We start from the raw sequence: 17,557 nt of genomic DNA on the forward strand, positions 1-17,557 counted from the left end.
CAAAGATAGTTAAGGGAACGTAAAATAAGGAGATAATACACAGATCACCAGAATATTCACCCAATATGACTTCCCCAAAACAAATGACAAAATTGCAGAGACATGGAGGGTGTCAACCACCCTAACATCTTTGCAGTCTAAATTTGCTAGAAGAAAATAAACCTGATAAAACATTCCTTGCTGACGATCTCTCTTTTCCAAGGTGAAAATAAGGAAGAAAACTTTTATTCTGGACTTAATTCTGACCAACGAAGAACTGGTTGGCTACTGCAAAAATAACAGAAACCCTAGGAGAATGTGACATAATTTTAGGATTTACAAAAGCAGGGAATGAGAATAATTATACTTGAGTTCTTAGATGGCAGGAATCTTCGCTATTTTGCAAATACCAGAGTGTATTGCAATCATTTGTTTACATGTTCACTTTTTACAACTAGACTTTGAGCTCCTCTAGGAAAAGGACCTTGATTTAATAATTTCTATGTAGTAAACAATGCCTGAACCTGAACTTCAGTAGGTACTGTATGTTTCCTAAACATATAACCCTGAACGTTTGCTTCCATGTTTTTTTTTTTTGTTTTTTTTTTTTTTTTTTTGGAGACAGAGTCTCGCTCTGTCGCTCAGCCTGGAGGGCAATGGTGCGACCTCGGCTCACTGCAAACTCCACCTCCCAGGTTCAAGCGATTCTCCTATCTCAGCCTCCCAAATAGCTGGGATTACAGGTGCACACCACCACACCCAGCTAATTTTTGTATTTTTAGTAGAGACAGGGTTTTACCATGTTGGTCAGGCTGGTCTCGAATGCCTGACCTCGTGATCCACCTGCCTCGGCCTCCCAAAGTGCTGGGATTACAGGCGTGAGCCACCGCACCCAGCCTGCTTCCAGATTTTTTAAGAAAACAACTATCCAAAAAAGATCAGGAAAAGGATGGGTGGGAGTGGTCCCATGGTTATAGAGAGCAGTGATTCACAGGCCACAGAAGATGCTAAAACATGACATTTTGACTATGCAATAATAAATAAATCTATAAGGAAAATTAGAGGAAATCTAAAGAAGTTGGTTGTTACACAAGGAGAATCTGATGGGATTAGATTTGAAAAGAAAGCTTAGAAAAGATGGGTAGAGGTATATAACCTACTTGTATATAAAAGTATAATTCTTACGGATTAAAGTCAGAATCCATAATGATCTGAGGAAAGTGAAAAATGCTGAAAGCAAGACAAAGCTATGTTTTGAATAAGGGGAATATCAGGAAAAGCCACTGCTCAGCCTGATGCCATATTTGACAGGAGAAAAGGCAGGGCAATGCAGTTCCATGTTCATTTTGCTTCCTTCTAACTTTAGGTAACAGCATGATCTTCTAACCAAAAGGGAAGAAGGGAACTGTTAAGTCAGGAGAGATGCAGACATCACAAAAGCATCTACTCAATTCAAATGAGTTTAAATCTTTAGACTGAAAATGAGTTTTCTCCCAGGCTCTTAATCCTCACAGGTGAGAGCACAAAACAACTGTTAGAAAAATACCAGAAATGGAGGAAATGGCAGACTCTAGAGGCAACATGCTTAGAATTATTATTTTTTTATTTTTATTTTTTGAAACCGAGTCTTGCTCTGTCACCTAGGCTGGAGTGCAACAGCTCGATCTCGGCTCACTGCAACCTCCACCTCCCAGGTTCAAGCGATTCTTCTGCCTCAGCCTCCTGAGTAGCTGGGATTACAGGCACGTGCCACCACGCCCAGCTAATTTTTTTTTGTATTTTTAGTAGAGACGGGGTTTCACCTTGTTGACCAGGCTGGTCTCGAACTCCTGACCTCAGGTGATCTGCCTGCCTCGCCTCCCAAAGTGCTGGGATTACAGGCCTGAGCCACCATGCCCAGTCTAGAATTAGTTCTTGAGAAAATTCTAAAACAGATTTGGGGCTTGATGATTTCTTCAGAAATGAGTATGATGGGTTTATCAATCACTGTTTGTCTGCTTGTGTTTGGGGGTATTTTTCATGGGAAATAATGTGTAGCATTTTGACTAGAACTCAGCTCGATTCCACCTAAAATATACAGGAAGTTTAATTCTGAAATTGAACAAGTAGTCATAGAGGTCCCACTGACAATTGTTTTCCATTGGAAAAGTCCTTAATATATCCCACGGCCCACTTCCTTTTCCCTTCTGCTGCCCATCTAAACTCAGACTTTGTAGTTAGCTCTGTTCCCATCCCACTGACTCCTCAATCCTCCCCACAAATGGAATAAAGTTATCAATGAGAGTCAAAATGAATTTTCATAAAGAACAAATTCTATCAAAGTAATTTATTCTTTGGATAGGCTTCCTAGGATGTCAGAAGTATAATATATATTGAATATATCTTGAATTCAGCAGTTTCTGGTAAAATTTGCTGATGGTTCCCTTTTGGGATAACATGGTAAAGTATAGCATGGATAACAGCAGTGTTTAGATGAATCTACACAGAACTTGAGATACTGAGTCAGCCTAAAAGTCTCTGTAATACTCTTGGCTTATATTTGACTCCATGCTTTTTATTATACTTAACAAAACCCACAAAGTTCATTTAAATATGCAAACAGAAAGCCAATTCTACAGATGACAGAATAGCAGAAACTACAACTATTCTTAAATTAAAACTCTTACATTCTTTGACAAATATTATTAATAGTGTTATTAAAAACATGCATCTATCACTTTATAATCACATAGTTCTAAGACAAACTTCTAAGATGGGGATATACAAACAGGATACATTCTAACAATACCAAATCCAAGCACATACAATTTAACAGATACACATTAGATTTTTGAAAATGCATTTGGAAAGGGCAGAATGGAAAAGATCTAACCGTTAGCGTGTATGGGAAAAGGTCTAGTGGTTTTGCTTAAATAGGCTTATGATACTTGGTCTGGCAACTGGGTAATGGAACGCCTAAAAAAGTAACATTAAGACCATATAAATAGATGTGCAATGTCTAAATTAGCAACTGTATGACCTTAGGCAAATCACAAATGATAACCACTCTGCTTCTCACTTATAAAATGGAGATAACTACCCTACAAGATATTTTTATAAAAGAACTCTGTAAACATAAGGGAAAATACAAATATTAGTAACAAGTTTTGTTTTTTTTTTTTTTTTTGAGACGGAGTCTCGCTCTGTCGCCCAGGCTGGAGTGCAGTGGTGCAATCTCGGCTCACTGCAAGCTCCGCCTCCCGGGTTCACGCCATTCTCCTGCCTCAGCCTCTCCAAGTTTTAATAAAAGAGATCTATTATCTGATCATATGTGGATTATTATATTCAAGTGTGAGCTTCATATTTTAAGAAAGGCAATGTCAAGTCAAAATATGTGTAAAGAGAATTAGACTGAGAGAGAACTCAAAATCATTTTAAGTGTGGAATGGTTCAAAGAAGTGAGGATGTTTGATCTATATCCAGAAGTTAACAGACAAGTGGTCTTCATGTGTTTAACAAAATGCACCTAAGAAATACAACTGGTAAAAGATTTTGGCTTAACCAAGATAAAAAATTTCTAACAATTTTGCCCTAAAGAACTCCCTACCTAGCAAAAGTACGAAGCTCCTAAAACACCTCAGGAGTACACACGAAGCATTCTGAAAAAGCAGGTATTAGAGAGACTTTCTGGGCTGTGTATATGTGTTTCACGGAAGATTTACCAATATTTATATATAGATTTATGGGTATCAAAAATAAGGGCTCACTTGATAAGAAAAATGTGTTTTTTAAAAATGTGTGTGTCAAGGCCGGGCGCGGTGGCTCACGCCTGTAATCCCAGCACTTTGGGAGGTCGAGGCCCACCGATCACAAGGTCAGGCATTCGAGACCAGCTGGCCAACATAGTGAAACCCCGTCTCTGCCAAAAAATACAAAAAATTAGCCGGGCATGGTGGCGGGCGCCTGTAGTTCCAGCTAGTCAGGAGGCTGAGGCAGGAGAATCGCTTGAACCTGGGAGGCAGAGGTTGCGGTAAGCCGAGACTGTGCCATTGCACTCCAACCCAGGCGACAGTGCAAGACTCCGTCTCAAAAAATATACAAAAGGGGTGTGTGTGTGTGTATGTGTGTACAGGGGGTATTGGAAAAATAAGGAAAAGCCAAGAGCTGAGGTTTCCCAAGTTCAGAGGAAAAAAAAAAAAGAGAGAAGAAAAATTAATCACATAGTGAGTGGGTGATGTGTAGGGGGGAAAATCTTAACAATGAACACCACAATGCCAGAATAGAACCAAAAAATCAATTATAACTCATATGCAAATGAATCTGACTAAATGCTTCCAAAAGTCCAGATTAACACAAAACAGATCCATGCTTTGAAGGCCTCCAGAATTGACACCACTCTCAACCATCAATTTTCCTTCCACAAGAATTTATTGCATGTCTACTCTGTACCATTTTCTCTGGAGCTTGACGCTATGACATTCTCTAACAGCCTCCTAAAAACCATGCTGTTCTGCTTTTTTTTTAAGGCTAGTCAAGTGAAGTTCTGCTTATTTCTTAGCAGATCACTCGGGACTGGCCATTCCAAATGAAGTCAGTAATAGCTTTTCATTGTTTAGTGGCAATAAAATATTTTTATTGGGGCAGAAGTTTCTCTTCAGGCTTACATTCAGATGAAAGTATTTTGCTTCCTATACAGCAAATCCCTTTATGGTTATATATCTATTGAAATTCCTAAGATTGCTGATGTTCATAATTTTCCAAATTAAAAGACTCCCAAGTTATCTAAAAGTTATTTAAAACATCAAACCCAGTTCTTTACTGCATTTGATTACACAGCACACTTTATAGTGAAGATCACTCAGTCTTATCTTTTTCTAAAAGATGGCTCCTATCAGCATCAAATTGTCTTAAGCTTTTAAATCAACATAACAAAAATCCCAAATAAGAATAAAATTTCCACTTTTCTGAAACATCATTTTAATTGACAGATTCTTCATAATCCGGTTATGAGCTTCATTTTTAGAAAGAATTTTTTGGCATTAAAAGATTATTTACTTTAATTTCAGAAGAAAAATTATTTCAGAAAATGATATAACTTCATTTTTTATAAAACTAAATGAAATGGAGATGGATATAGTCATGGTGATAAACATTTCCAATACAACAGACCAACCATACATCTTTAAGAGTTCTTTCTCATTGTGTTAGTTACCCAAACCAAGAGACATTTATTAAGGTTTTCACATTGTTTTTAAAATAAATGTCTGTTTTTTAAAATAAGCATTTATATTCTGAAACTCAACTATTTTAGCTATGTAAAAATGTGTGATTAAAAAATAAGGCTAGGGGAAACTTAAACGCACATTACTAAGTGAAAGAAGACAATCTGAAAAAGCTACATTAGTTTTAAAACTAATCTGTACTTTCTAAAAACGACCCTGAGACTCCTCTGTGTTCCACCTATTCTCCACCCAGATCATCAATTGGGTTCATCCACTGTAACATATGTTCCACCCTGGTGGAGGGTGCTGATAATAGAGAACACTGTGCATGTGATGGGGCAGGGAATATAATGAGAAGTCTTTGTATCTTCCACTCAATTTTGCTGGGAACCTAAAATAGCTCTAAAAATTGAAGTCTGTGTTTTAAAAAGACTATTTTGCTTTTTATTCCTCCTTACAGTACATTCACATACTAGGGGAAATATAAACTTTTTTTGTTTTCAATTTGCAAATGGTGTCTCAATCTAAAAAGAATTAAGTCTTAATAAGAACACATCTTTTCCAGACCTATACATATGACACTCCTGTGGAAGACAGGGTTTCAAAAGACCCTGAATTCAAAAATTTATATGCTCATCACATCACTAGGGGGCCTTAGTTTAAAAGTCATTTAAAATATATAATTATTTAAGTGTTCATCCTTAGCAATAATTTATAGTTGAATTAGGGACAGATTGCCAGAGACAATCTTGACAGAACCAATTCTCAGTCAATATTGAATCTTATTTCAAAAGAAGGAAGGCAAAAAAGAAGACTAGATGAAAATATTTTCGAATACCAATCAGAAACTGCAATATTCTTACTTCAGATATGCTGGTGCTGTATACTGAACTAGAACTGTTTTACTGAAAAAAAATTATTTAAAAACACATTTGTAAAACTTTGAATTTTAGTCATATTATTGAGAAGTGTTAAGTGACTTTTTATAAGAGCTAGAATTGCCTTAAAAGTTGGGGGAACTGAGTAATGCCCAAGTTTGACAATGTCAAAAATCTTTATTGATTCAAAATTTTACAGTGCATTAGTTGTTCCCTAATCTGCTCCAAAATCCAGACTATGATTTCTGTTTAAATGTTTTGTTTTGATTTAAAAGAGAGAGAAGGCTGGGCACAGTGGGTCACACCCGTAATCCCAGAACTTTGGGAGGCCAAGGCAGGTGGATCACCTGAGGTCAGGAGTTTGAGACCAGCCTGGCCAACGATGTGAAACCCTGTCTGTACTAAAAACACAAAAATTAGCCAGGCATGGTGGCATGTGCCTGTAGTCCCAGCTATTTGGGAGGCTGAGGAAGGAGACTCACTTGAACCTGGGAGGCGGAGGTTGCAGTGAGCTGACATCGCACCACTGCCCTCCAGCCTGGGCGACAGAGTGTCTCAAACAAAATAAAAATAGAGAGAAGGAAAAAAAATAAGAATATACTCGTTTAGGATCAAAGGCAGTTTGGAATAAGATGACAGGTGATTAAGAGTAGTTACTGGGCAGACAGAGGGTCTGCTGACTCTGGTAATTGAGTAAAAAGACTGAGAAAACACTCAGTAGACTGATGGAAAAAGACCTCTCTCCTTTGAAGAGGGAAAATTGGCCGGGCACAGTGGCTCACGCCTGTAATCTCAGCACCTTTGGTGGCCAAGGCGCATGGATCACTCGAGATCAGGAGTTTCAGACCAGCCTCGGCAACGAAGCAAAACCCTATCTCTAAAAGAATACAAAAATTAGCCAGGCATGGTGGTGTGTGCATGCAGCCCCAGCTACTTGGGGGGTTGAGATGGGAGGATCACTTGAGCCAGGGAGGTCGAGGTTGCAGTAAGCCGTGTTTGCGCCACTGCACTCCAATCTGGGCAACACAGTGAAACCCTGTCTCAAAAAAAAAAAAAAAAAAAAAAAGAAGAAGAAGAAAAGGGAAAATTCAGGCCTGTCAGGAATCCAGTAGGAAAATCATACAGGTAGTGTACATTAAGATTTAGTCATGACCTCCCTGTTAATTGTGGTAAATTACATGGAGAAAGAAACTTCTCCTTTGTCCAAAGAAAAAGAAACTGGATAGAAGGGTGAACACAAGCTATCGGAAGGAGACTTATAATAGTCAATAGTTAAAACCTGAAAGCGTGTTATAAAACAAAGGTTGCAGGGCTTGTGCATTTGGAGATTATATAAAATCCTTATTTTAATAATATGCTTCATTTCAATTAAATAGTCATCTACCATTTAAAATGCAGGTGAGGTCTTAGGAGTTTACATCTATCAACACCAGGCAGACTAGAAATCAAGATATGTTACACTTGTCTGGAACCAGGGGAAGACTATGGGTAGATTAATTAGTAAATGTTAACAGTTTAGAAGGAAAAAATTAGTAAATGTTAACAATTTAGAAGGAAAAGGAAACATATCTGGTAGCAAATCTTACTCTAAATGGAGTTTGGGGGGAGTAGGGTATGTGTGTGCATGTATGTGTGTGTGTATATATCAGCCATCCATAATCATTAATTTTAACAGAAACTAACATTTTTAACAGAGAAAACCTAAGTGGAACTATGGCTGTAACCAAACATTCAGTTTAAGGCCAATGAAAAAACTTCCTACTTGGCTGATGAAGTCATAACCCAGGGAATCTTTTATCTTTAGCTGGATACTAAACATATAGATGTAATAAAGGAAAAGAATAAACAGTTGTCAGACTTCTTGCAAATGCCAACATATAACATGACAATGTTTTAGAACACCCCACTGAAGTTCTAGATCACTACTTTCTGTTCCATCGATACATTATTTCAGTATGCAAGTCTGACAACAGAGTGTAAATGCTAGTGCAGTCCTTGGGCCAAGATCTCACTATATTAAGAAACAGTGCTAGGCTACAAAAGTTGATTGCAGATTTCTTGCATTTCTTCTTGGAGATGGTGATAGCATTATCATCTTTAAATCCTTGTGGAGCTCTCCCTGTTTCCTTATGCTGAAAACAACAACTTCTTTGATTGGGGGGGAAAAAAAACAGCAGATATGCTATCATTCTATATGGTGTAACACAGGGTAGCTCTTCTTCAAAGATGAATCTGAGATCACACCTTTAGTGTGTATGTAACACATCTTGGTGCCATTAGTACAAGTTTTTTCCATTTTGTAATATTAGAGATGTCACCAGTCTAGTGGTTATGCGTGTTGTCCCCTAAATTCTCTTTGGTACTGCAGAAAAATCCTGGGTAAATTAAACTCCACCTCTGTTTTACTCTTTTAGTTCTGACACTGGTAATTATGTAGTTACCCTAAGTTTATTTTAAGAGTACCTGCAAGGTTACAATTTTTCCCCCTGCTAAAGTTACTCCAAGATCACTGGGCCACATTTAACACAGGGCAGCTTTGAAAACCTACAGGATCTGTGACAACAGCTGCCAGCTGGTGGTCATTTTGAAAGCCTTCAAATTCATTGTTTGCAATGATATTCACAGTTGTAAGCCCTTGACTTGAGAGAACTACTATAATTAAACTGTAAGACACAACAATGTTTAGAGAAGAGACAGATTCTGAATCTTAAAAGTTTTTTCCTCCACTGAGTTACAAGCATGAAAGCACATTTACATGGTGAGGGCTAAAGAAACTTTAAATTGTTGTTAGAATGTGACTATAGACAAATCACAATCCTTTGGAGCCTTGTTTATTATCATCATTGTTATTATTTGGTCTTTAAAAGGATTGTTAAAGACTACGTTATATTTATTTATTCATAGCTCTCAAGTGTCATGATTCCAATACAAATCATTTTTAAATTATCCTTTCCTTGGGTTTTCCCAATGACTGTGTCACAGATGAGTATCTTAGTAGTGGGACTGGAATTTGATGAGGAAAAGCTATGAAATATTTGTTCAGAAAAAAAATGACCAGGGTGAAGTGGGCACCAGTATTACAACCTTATTGCATTTAAATAGGGTCTTTGGTTCCTTCAAAAAAAAAAAAAATTGGAGAAAGACAATAAAAATACAGCATTTATCCTGAAGATATGAATTGGAACACAGCAGGAATAAATACATGAATAGACAGAGGTCATAGGTCACCAAAATGACATGAGACATCTTCCTCTACTACATTCATTAAGTGGAGGATTTAACTGAACACTGCTTTATATAAAAACACACACACATTCAACCACACATGCATATAGAGGAGACTTATGGTTTACCTTTGCTAAACAAACTTTTACATAAGGCTAATTAAATGTCATGAAGACAGTAAGACTATTACTAACATTTCAAAGCTATTTAGAGTTGCTTCAAACATTTTTACCACTCAGAAAAGCAAATCTCCTAAGTGTCTCTTGCCTAGAGCTCCCTGCACTGCCCCCCACTGCCTTTTTAAAAGGGTGTATAAAAGTTGCTTGATTCACAAGCTTAAGTTGCAGTAGTACTGCTATGCAGAAATACGGAATATTTTAAGGCTTAACATTTGCCTTTTAGCCTACTGGGTAAAACACAGAGTTTAGAAGCAGCTATTACCACACAGCCCCAACAAGAAAACAGACTAAAATTCTGCCAGCAGAGTAGGTTACTTATTCTGCTATTTTACCATTGAGATAATTAAAGAATGGTACTGGGTCACTGCATCATACACTTTAAAATAATTAATTGAATGTTATGTGAATTTCACCCGCTATAAAAAAGAAGGAAAAGTAATGGATGCATTAAAGGCTTTATGAATTATACGAGAGGAAAAAGCATTTCGGGATGTTGCTTTGTAACAGCACAATAGTGGGTCTGAGCACCCAACAGGAGCTGGAATAACAAAATTGTTATAAGCACAGTATGTTCCAGGGTCAGCTTGGAGCTTCCAGGAACTTTTAGAATAAAGGTAAAGTGGGCTAAGACAGTGAAGTCAATAGTTGCCTTAGGAAGTGTGGTCAAGAGGAACCTGGAGAAAAGGAACTGGTTCTCAAGGTCAACAACTTTAAGCCGTGTTATGGAACATCTGGGTACTTCAATCCATTTCTCAAGTAGCTTAGATTACTTAGGCTTGCTCTCAGTTCTAGGTACCTAAACTCGATTTCTCTGTAACTCAAACCCAGAGAAGACTCTCTAAAAGACCAAAAAACAGAGTAGAATCTTCTTAATGCATCTCGAATTATCAAGAGTGATTCTTTGGAAATAGCCCCTGACTAAGAAGTGGAAGGCTAGTATGACCAGCAATGTTAGGTGGCTCGATTACAACTCATAGAAGCAAATCACAGGGTGGTAAGGAGGTCCAAGAAGCAGTGGCTTCTCAATCCATCAACAAGGTTTCACAAACACAGTATTCTTGAGCAATGATTTGTACTTTGAAGCATTATCCTTTTTAAATGTCACAGTTGATATTTCAGCTGACATATATGGAGTGAGTTTAAAAATACTTTATTAGAAAACTAAGGTTGCTTCCAAACTAGGAATATTTGCTATTAAATGACTAGGAGAAAAAAAAAAAAGCCACACAGTTGACACCAGGTATCTGGGGTTTTCACATCTGTGGATTCAACCAACCTCGAATAGAAAATATTTTTTAAAAAATTGTGTAATTTATTAAGCATGCAGTTTTTTGTCATTAGTCTCTAAACAATATAGTGTAACAACTATTTACATAGCACTTACATTGTAATAGGTATTAGAAGTAATCTAGAGATTATTTAATATATACAGCCTCCCATATATGTGCAGGTCATATGCAAATACTACACTGTCTTATATCGAGGACTTGAGAATCCAAGAATTTTGCTATCCGTGGAACCAATCCCCTACAGATACCTAGGGATGACAGTATACAGTATCTTCACCCTGCTCTACTACTTCTTCAGCAATTTTTTCCTAGAGGTCACCTCCTAAGTATACAAAATATAAGAAACAAGGGTAAATTAGCCCAATAATTTGTAGATTTTATTTATTCATATAGTACATTCTCTTTGGGGGAAATTATCTAAATATTTTTATAACCTGTTACAATAGAATTCTTACTTTATCTCTACTGTTCACCAGTACCTTACTTTTAATTCTTATTTGATATATAAATGAAGCAGAATGACCTAATCCAACTATGTAAGAACAGACACTTTCCCTTCATAGGTGGAAGCCCATTTTTAACAAAGACTTCCAGTTTGCCCGTGAGCTTGGGAGAAGCTATATTACCTGTAACAAGGGCTCCTCAACTACCAAACTCATCATACACCATACCTAATCCCTCTGTCTAAATCTTTCACATCATCAGTAACATTTCTACCAATCCTTCACACTCACTGGGGCTTGCTTACTTACACCTGTCTCATGTCATCCCTGGCTTTTCCTGGTCCTCCCCAGCACTCTGCTTCCATGTCCTCCTACCATGCTTTGAGGAAGGAAGTTTTCCTTTGATCATTTTCAACTCACCGGAAACCTGACCCAGGATTCCCCAGGTGCCCAACTGCAGATGCATGGAATTGCTTCCATGCTTTCTACAATTCTCTCTCACATAGTTTGATTTCCTACACTCATGAGAAGACTGGAGGAGATAGTATAAACGGTTACAAAAGCCAAGCTTCTTTCCAACCTCCAACCCTCTCCTTTCTCTGGTTCTCAATCATCATTTAGCATTGAGTGGTTATCACAGTGACCACAGTCTCCTAGTTATGATTCCCTTAGCAACACTAACATGTTCTTTGTCATCATCAAAATCTAAAATCATTCAACTCCCTTCCACATCACTCACACCATTTCTTCACAGGAAACTGCCTTAACAGACTCTTCTTGACACAAGATTATGCATTTCAATGTGGTTTTCTTGAATGTCTCTATGTCTTTGTCTTTTTCTCCTTTTAACCAAACTCTCAATATTTGCTTTTTCCACTCCTGATGCTTTGTGCTAAACCAGAGGAACATACAAAACCATATATATTTCAACTTTAGAGATCTTTAAGCTGACTCTTATCTTTACACAGCAACTAAGCAACTATTTACAATGCATTTCTGGGCTTATTCTCGCAAAAGACTTTTTTTTTTTTTTTTTTAAATCTCCTTTAACGGGCTCCCAATTCCACTCTTTCATCCCCATTTGCAAAGAATAATGCATTTTAATAATTACTAATATGAGCCTTTTCACCAATTCTCATCTTTCTCTTTCCCCAGGTTCTTCTTGCTCTTACAGATCACAGAGGAAGATACCGCCCACCTCTCTTTTTTTTTTTGAGACGGAGTCTCACTCTGTCACCCAGGCTGGAGTGCAGTGGCACCATCTCGGCTCACTGCAAGCTCCACCTCCCAGGTTCACGCTGTTCTCCTGCCTCAGCCTCCCCAGTAGCTGGGATTACAGGTGCCCGCCACCACGCCCAGCTAATTTTTTTTTGTATTTTTAGTAAAGACGGGGTTTCACCATGTTAGCCAGGATGGTCTCAATCTCCTGACCTCGTGATCCGCCTGCCTTGGCCTCCCAAAGTGTTGGGATTACAGGCGTGAGCCACCACGCCCGGCCATCCACCTCTCTTAAGCTAACCCACATGCTTGTCTCAGGAGCTTATCTCTTCCCACCACCCAAAGACATCTACTATCCTACTGAATGAGCCTATCTTCTCTTCAGCACTGCCAGTCTCTTCCTCTCAATTGGTTCTGTCAGGTCTGCCTTTAAATATTTAGGGTTCTTCTTCTCCCTTATATTAAAGCAATGCCTTCTAGGATCTACCACCCATCTAGTTAGCATCTTGTTTTTCTCTTCAACTTTGTTGTCAAATGTCTTAACAGTAAGTAGTCAATAACTGCTGCATACATATTCTTGACATTTCCTCATTCATCCTAAAAAGATGGGCTTCCATTCTGTACCTTTCTATGAAAGTTACATTTTTAAAGATCACCAGAGATCTAAACAAATCTGAAGGCCTTTTCTCAGCTCTTATGCTTCCCAATTTCTAATTCATAGTTCTTCTCCAATTCCAACCACTACTGTGCTAGTCTAGGCCAACTTATTTGCACTGGCCAGCAATGGCATACTACTGGAATTGGTTTCTAACTGGTCCTAATTGCAATCAAATCTATTATCCAATTACTCTTCTTAAAATGCTACATTCAAACTACATTTTTGCCAAGAACCTATAGTTCTCTACCACTGACCACATCTGCATCAAGACTAAACTCTTCTTCTGGTTTTCAAGGCTTTAAACACACTTATCCAAGCTTACCTGTACCTGAATACCTCAGCTGGATCTCCTTACTGCCCTATCCCAACCCCTACAGGCCACTGTAAGATTTCAAAGCAACTGCAATTTGTTCCTTTCTCTTGTCTTTCTGAGGCAATGCCTCTGTGGGAGTACCCATGGACCTGTGCCAGAGCTCTGGCAGTCTTTCTTTTTTTTTTGAGACGGAGTCTCGCTCTGTCGCCCAGGCTAGAATGCAGTGGCGCAATCTTGGCTCACTGCAAGCTCCGCCTCCCGGGTTCACGCCATTCTCCTGCCTCAGCCTCTCCGAGTAGCTGGGACTACAGGCGCCCACCACCACGCCCGGCTAATTTTTTTGTATTTTTAGTAGAGACGGGGTTTCACCGTGGTCTCAATCTCCTGACCTCTCTGGCAGTCTTGACAGTGCTTGGAACACTGTACAAATAGGAGTCATGTCAGTGGAAATGTGCAAAGGTAAAACGCATTAGTTTTCTTTAAAGAACACCTACACAGAAGGCTCTACTTAATTCCCAGGATGCTAAGAGTAAGAGACATGAGCTCACACACATGTAGAATAATGAATGTATGTCTTTCCTAGTAAGGTTTTTTTCACCTCCCTCCAAATTATCATAAATTTTAAAAATTGAAATATAAGTATTCAATACCCTTTGTTGCCACTATCAGAGCAGTTACTGAGAGATGATAAATAATAAAGAGTCTGGACTGCTATGGTGGTTCCTGTGATTAAAATATTATCAAGACCTGATAGAAATAATGTGAAATATAATTGTCACTAGAATTATCCTTGGTGATAGGGTCTGTATTTTATTCAACCTTATATCTCTCAAGATCTAGTTCAAGTCACTATACAGAATAGGTACTCAAATATTTAATTAATGCTTTGTTGAAATAAGGGGAGAGTACACAAAAGTGACATGTGGAAAACCAAAACTCAATAATAGAATGAAAAGAAAAGCGTTATTAGTCAGAAAAAAATATTTTCTAATGGAATCTTCGAGAAAATAGAGGCACTTATAATTCTTCATACAGCTAAAATCATTCAGTACAGGACTCGATTCCCTAAAGTGGCACTAAAAACATTTCAAGGCAGCTGTTCTTTTTTTTTTTTTGATAGAAGAAGGGTATCACCAAATCCTTCACAAATCTAGTAACTATGGATCTTCTCCTTAGAAAAAAAATGGACATATGTACATGCACACAAACCCACAATTTTGTATGTACTTTCAAAAATCTGGGATCCAGGTTAAAAATTCCTATGTTAAGGGAAAAGCTAGTCACTTTATAAAGGTTAAGGGTGTAAAAGTATATTAAGTTTCCCTTGCACATAATGCATCATGCAGGAATTTAACAACAACAACAACAAAAAAAAAACCTGAAGCTTTTAAAGAATTTCTCATTCTTCTGTCATTTTGGTTTCAATTTGCTTGCTATGTGAAGTGGTGGCTTCTTTTATGTGTTGTATAATTTCTTCTGTCCTTTAGTGTAAAATTAATTATGACTAGATTTTAAGACTTCAGGTTTTTTAAAAAACCATGTTTAAATAAAATACTAGGTAAGCAAAAAGGTGAAGCTTACAAGGAAGGTGTAGGAATTACAAAGTGAATCAAAAGATCATGTTTAGCCATTCTATGCAAAAATTTAGAAGTCTAATTGCCCAAAACGCATTTTCTTGATTTACAGTGTGCATGTAAGTGGGGGTGGGGAGGAGAAGCAGGCAGGGAGATCTTTTGCGATTTTATTTAGGGCTCTGGCAAATCTGGGCAAACTACCTGATGATTTTTCCACACTGGCTATGAATGAGAAAGGAAAGAAGCCTCATTTAACAGGTATATCTCTCAACACCAAGGAGCAAATGGAACTAAGCGCTCGCTACGGCTTTGTAAGAAGATCCGGGCAATGAAAGGCTAACACTGAAGGCTGGAGAAAGCTTTGAGCTAGTAAGCATCATTACAAGGAGCCAGAGTTTGTTATAATAACAAGGCCCAGGAGCCTCAGCCCCACAGGAGACATAAGCGAAGTCTTGGCCTCTTACAGTAAAAAATGAAAACCATAATTAAATTAAGCTATAGTAAAAGGCTGATAAGTCTACAATATTAATAAGTCTACAATATTTTATTGGTATTTTCCAAATTGACAATGTTCTTGTAATGTCTTAAAATCACTTCTAGATAGAAATTAGAGATTGATATTTATGCTGAATTTTACAAAAATAACTTAAATGGCTAGACAATTCGCTGCTTCTACAGCCTCAGTTAACCAAATTTAAGGATATCTAAGAATAGATTTTTGTTTACCTCACTGTACCTTGGGATAAAGTCATTTAATTTGTCACATTATATCTAACAGAAAGTAATCCAATTTTATATAGAGGTAACCTTGAAAACTCCCAACTCCAACATGACATTAAGTACCATCTCCTAATAACATGTTCTATTATTATCATTTTCAATCTCTAGGCTTCTTTTTTGTATTCACATTATCCCGTTTCATACTTTTTTAAACAAATTAAAGCATACCTTTTATCATAATGGTTAAAATCTCAAGAGGAGGTGTGACTTTCCCTTTCTTCCCAGATGCTTCATTTACGCAGAATATGGTCATGTTTTCTGAATCAGCTTTTGTCCACTGCTCCAAACTAAGTACAGTTTCTTTTCTTTTATTACCAGTTTTAAAACTATTTCAAGAAATGTGTTTTCAGAAATATCACTTCACATTATGTCCTAATAAAGTACTCCACTATTCTCTTGATTAAAATTATCTTACAATTTAGGTGGCCTAATTTTAGAGGACATCCAATCTCTTCTCTTCTGCCTTAGTCTCTTTCTGGTCAGGTACTTATAATATTATCTTATTATCACATTTTAATTATTAAACAATGAAATTTCCAAAACAATATCCCACAGAATTACTGTTTGTTCAGTAACAATGTTACACTACTATGGTTGCTTTTCACATACAATGTTTACTCCATATTCAAGTTTCAGAAAAGTCAACTATAAACTGAAGTTCTGTTTTTGAGGCATTTCCTGGCATACTAGGCAGTGCATTAGAAAAGAGATTATATTGCATTTAGGCTACAGTAATTATCTTTTAACCATCTATGCATAATTAACAACCATTCAAAAAGAAAGTGCAAAAGTGCAAGAGAGAACAAAACAGTTTCTACACATGTAATGCATATTATAGGATATAAATCTAGACAACTAAAAACAATCGCCAACAATATCCTTCTGAGCATTAAATGACACCACCAATTTTGTCTTATATGTATTCTTTCTTCTCAAGTATTCAAAGAATGCAATAGACATTATCTTGTTAATTTGCAAATTTTTCAGGAGATTAGGATATTATTTTTTCACAACCAGAAAATAAGGTACTACCATTACCTTTGTATAATTTTTCAATAATAGAGCCAAAATAAGAACAATTCTAGCTAATCTCACCTGGGATCTTAGTACTACAAGTTTATGAGTTAGAAATAGTATCACTCATGAGAAACAATGCCAAAATTATTACACTAATAAATTACGTTAAAGGCCTAATAAAGAAATACTTCAACAACTATGAGGTAACACGCTAGCTGTAGGCATGAGGAACGTTTATATTGGCTCTTTTGGGTGTATACATTAAAAGCAAAATCATAAAGGAATCATGCAAAAATCCAGTTGCCCATGCAAGCACCCCAGAGTCTAATCCTCTCCTCTCAGTTCTGTTGTCAGGCCACAGTAGTGTGGAGACTTGTAGGCTGCTGTCCTTGTTGTAATGAATGGGAAGAGGTTGACAGTGGCATGGTCGAAACCTTCACCTCTTCTTCCCCTGTGGAAAAGTCAGTCATGGTCTAGTTATGGGTGACTAGATTTGTTAACAGTCCCTTTAAAAATGATTTCAATATTTGGAATACTGATACATATATAAAATACATGCTTAATGTTTGGAATCCAGGTGTGAAACAAGACATGAATTTTAAAATATAAACTTATCAAGTACCTGGAAAGTAGTTATATTCTAAATATATCCTGAGTAATATTGTGTCAGAGATAAGAACAAATACAATAGATTTAGATTTAGATAAGAACAAATACAACATACTACCAAAAAAAAAAAAAAAAAAAAAGACCAGGAAAGCCATTCTTTTCCAAGCCAATTGGACCTCTTATAGATACTCCTA

General features: G+C 37.2%; 1 protein-coding gene across 11 annotated transcripts in view; it reads right to left on the reverse strand.

The window, feature by feature from the left end:
- The window catches only part of CNOT4 (CCR4-NOT transcription complex subunit 4), a 149,589-nt gene that overhangs the window by 10,175 nt on the left and 121,857 nt on the right, over positions 1 to 17,557 (reverse strand). For 2 of the 11 annotated variants that reach the window (XM_055284128.2, XM_055284127.2), the window contains exon 11: positions 12,206 to 17,205. The exons of the other annotated variants lie outside the window; for them this stretch is intronic. In XM_055284128.2, coding sequence (XP_055140103.1) covers positions 17,105 to 17,205 — 101 coding nt within the window. In that variant the 3' untranslated portion in view covers positions 12,206 to 17,104. Of the gene's footprint in view, positions 1 to 12,205; positions 17,206 to 17,557 lie in introns of those variants that run through there. 11 annotated transcript variants of the gene reach the window in all.

This window comes from Symphalangus syndactylus, chromosome 6 (genome assembly GCF_028878055.3).
Source record: "Symphalangus syndactylus isolate Jambi chromosome 6, NHGRI_mSymSyn1-v2.1_pri, whole genome shotgun sequence".
Classification (NCBI taxonomy): domain Eukaryota; kingdom Metazoa; phylum Chordata; class Mammalia; order Primates; family Hylobatidae; genus Symphalangus; species Symphalangus syndactylus.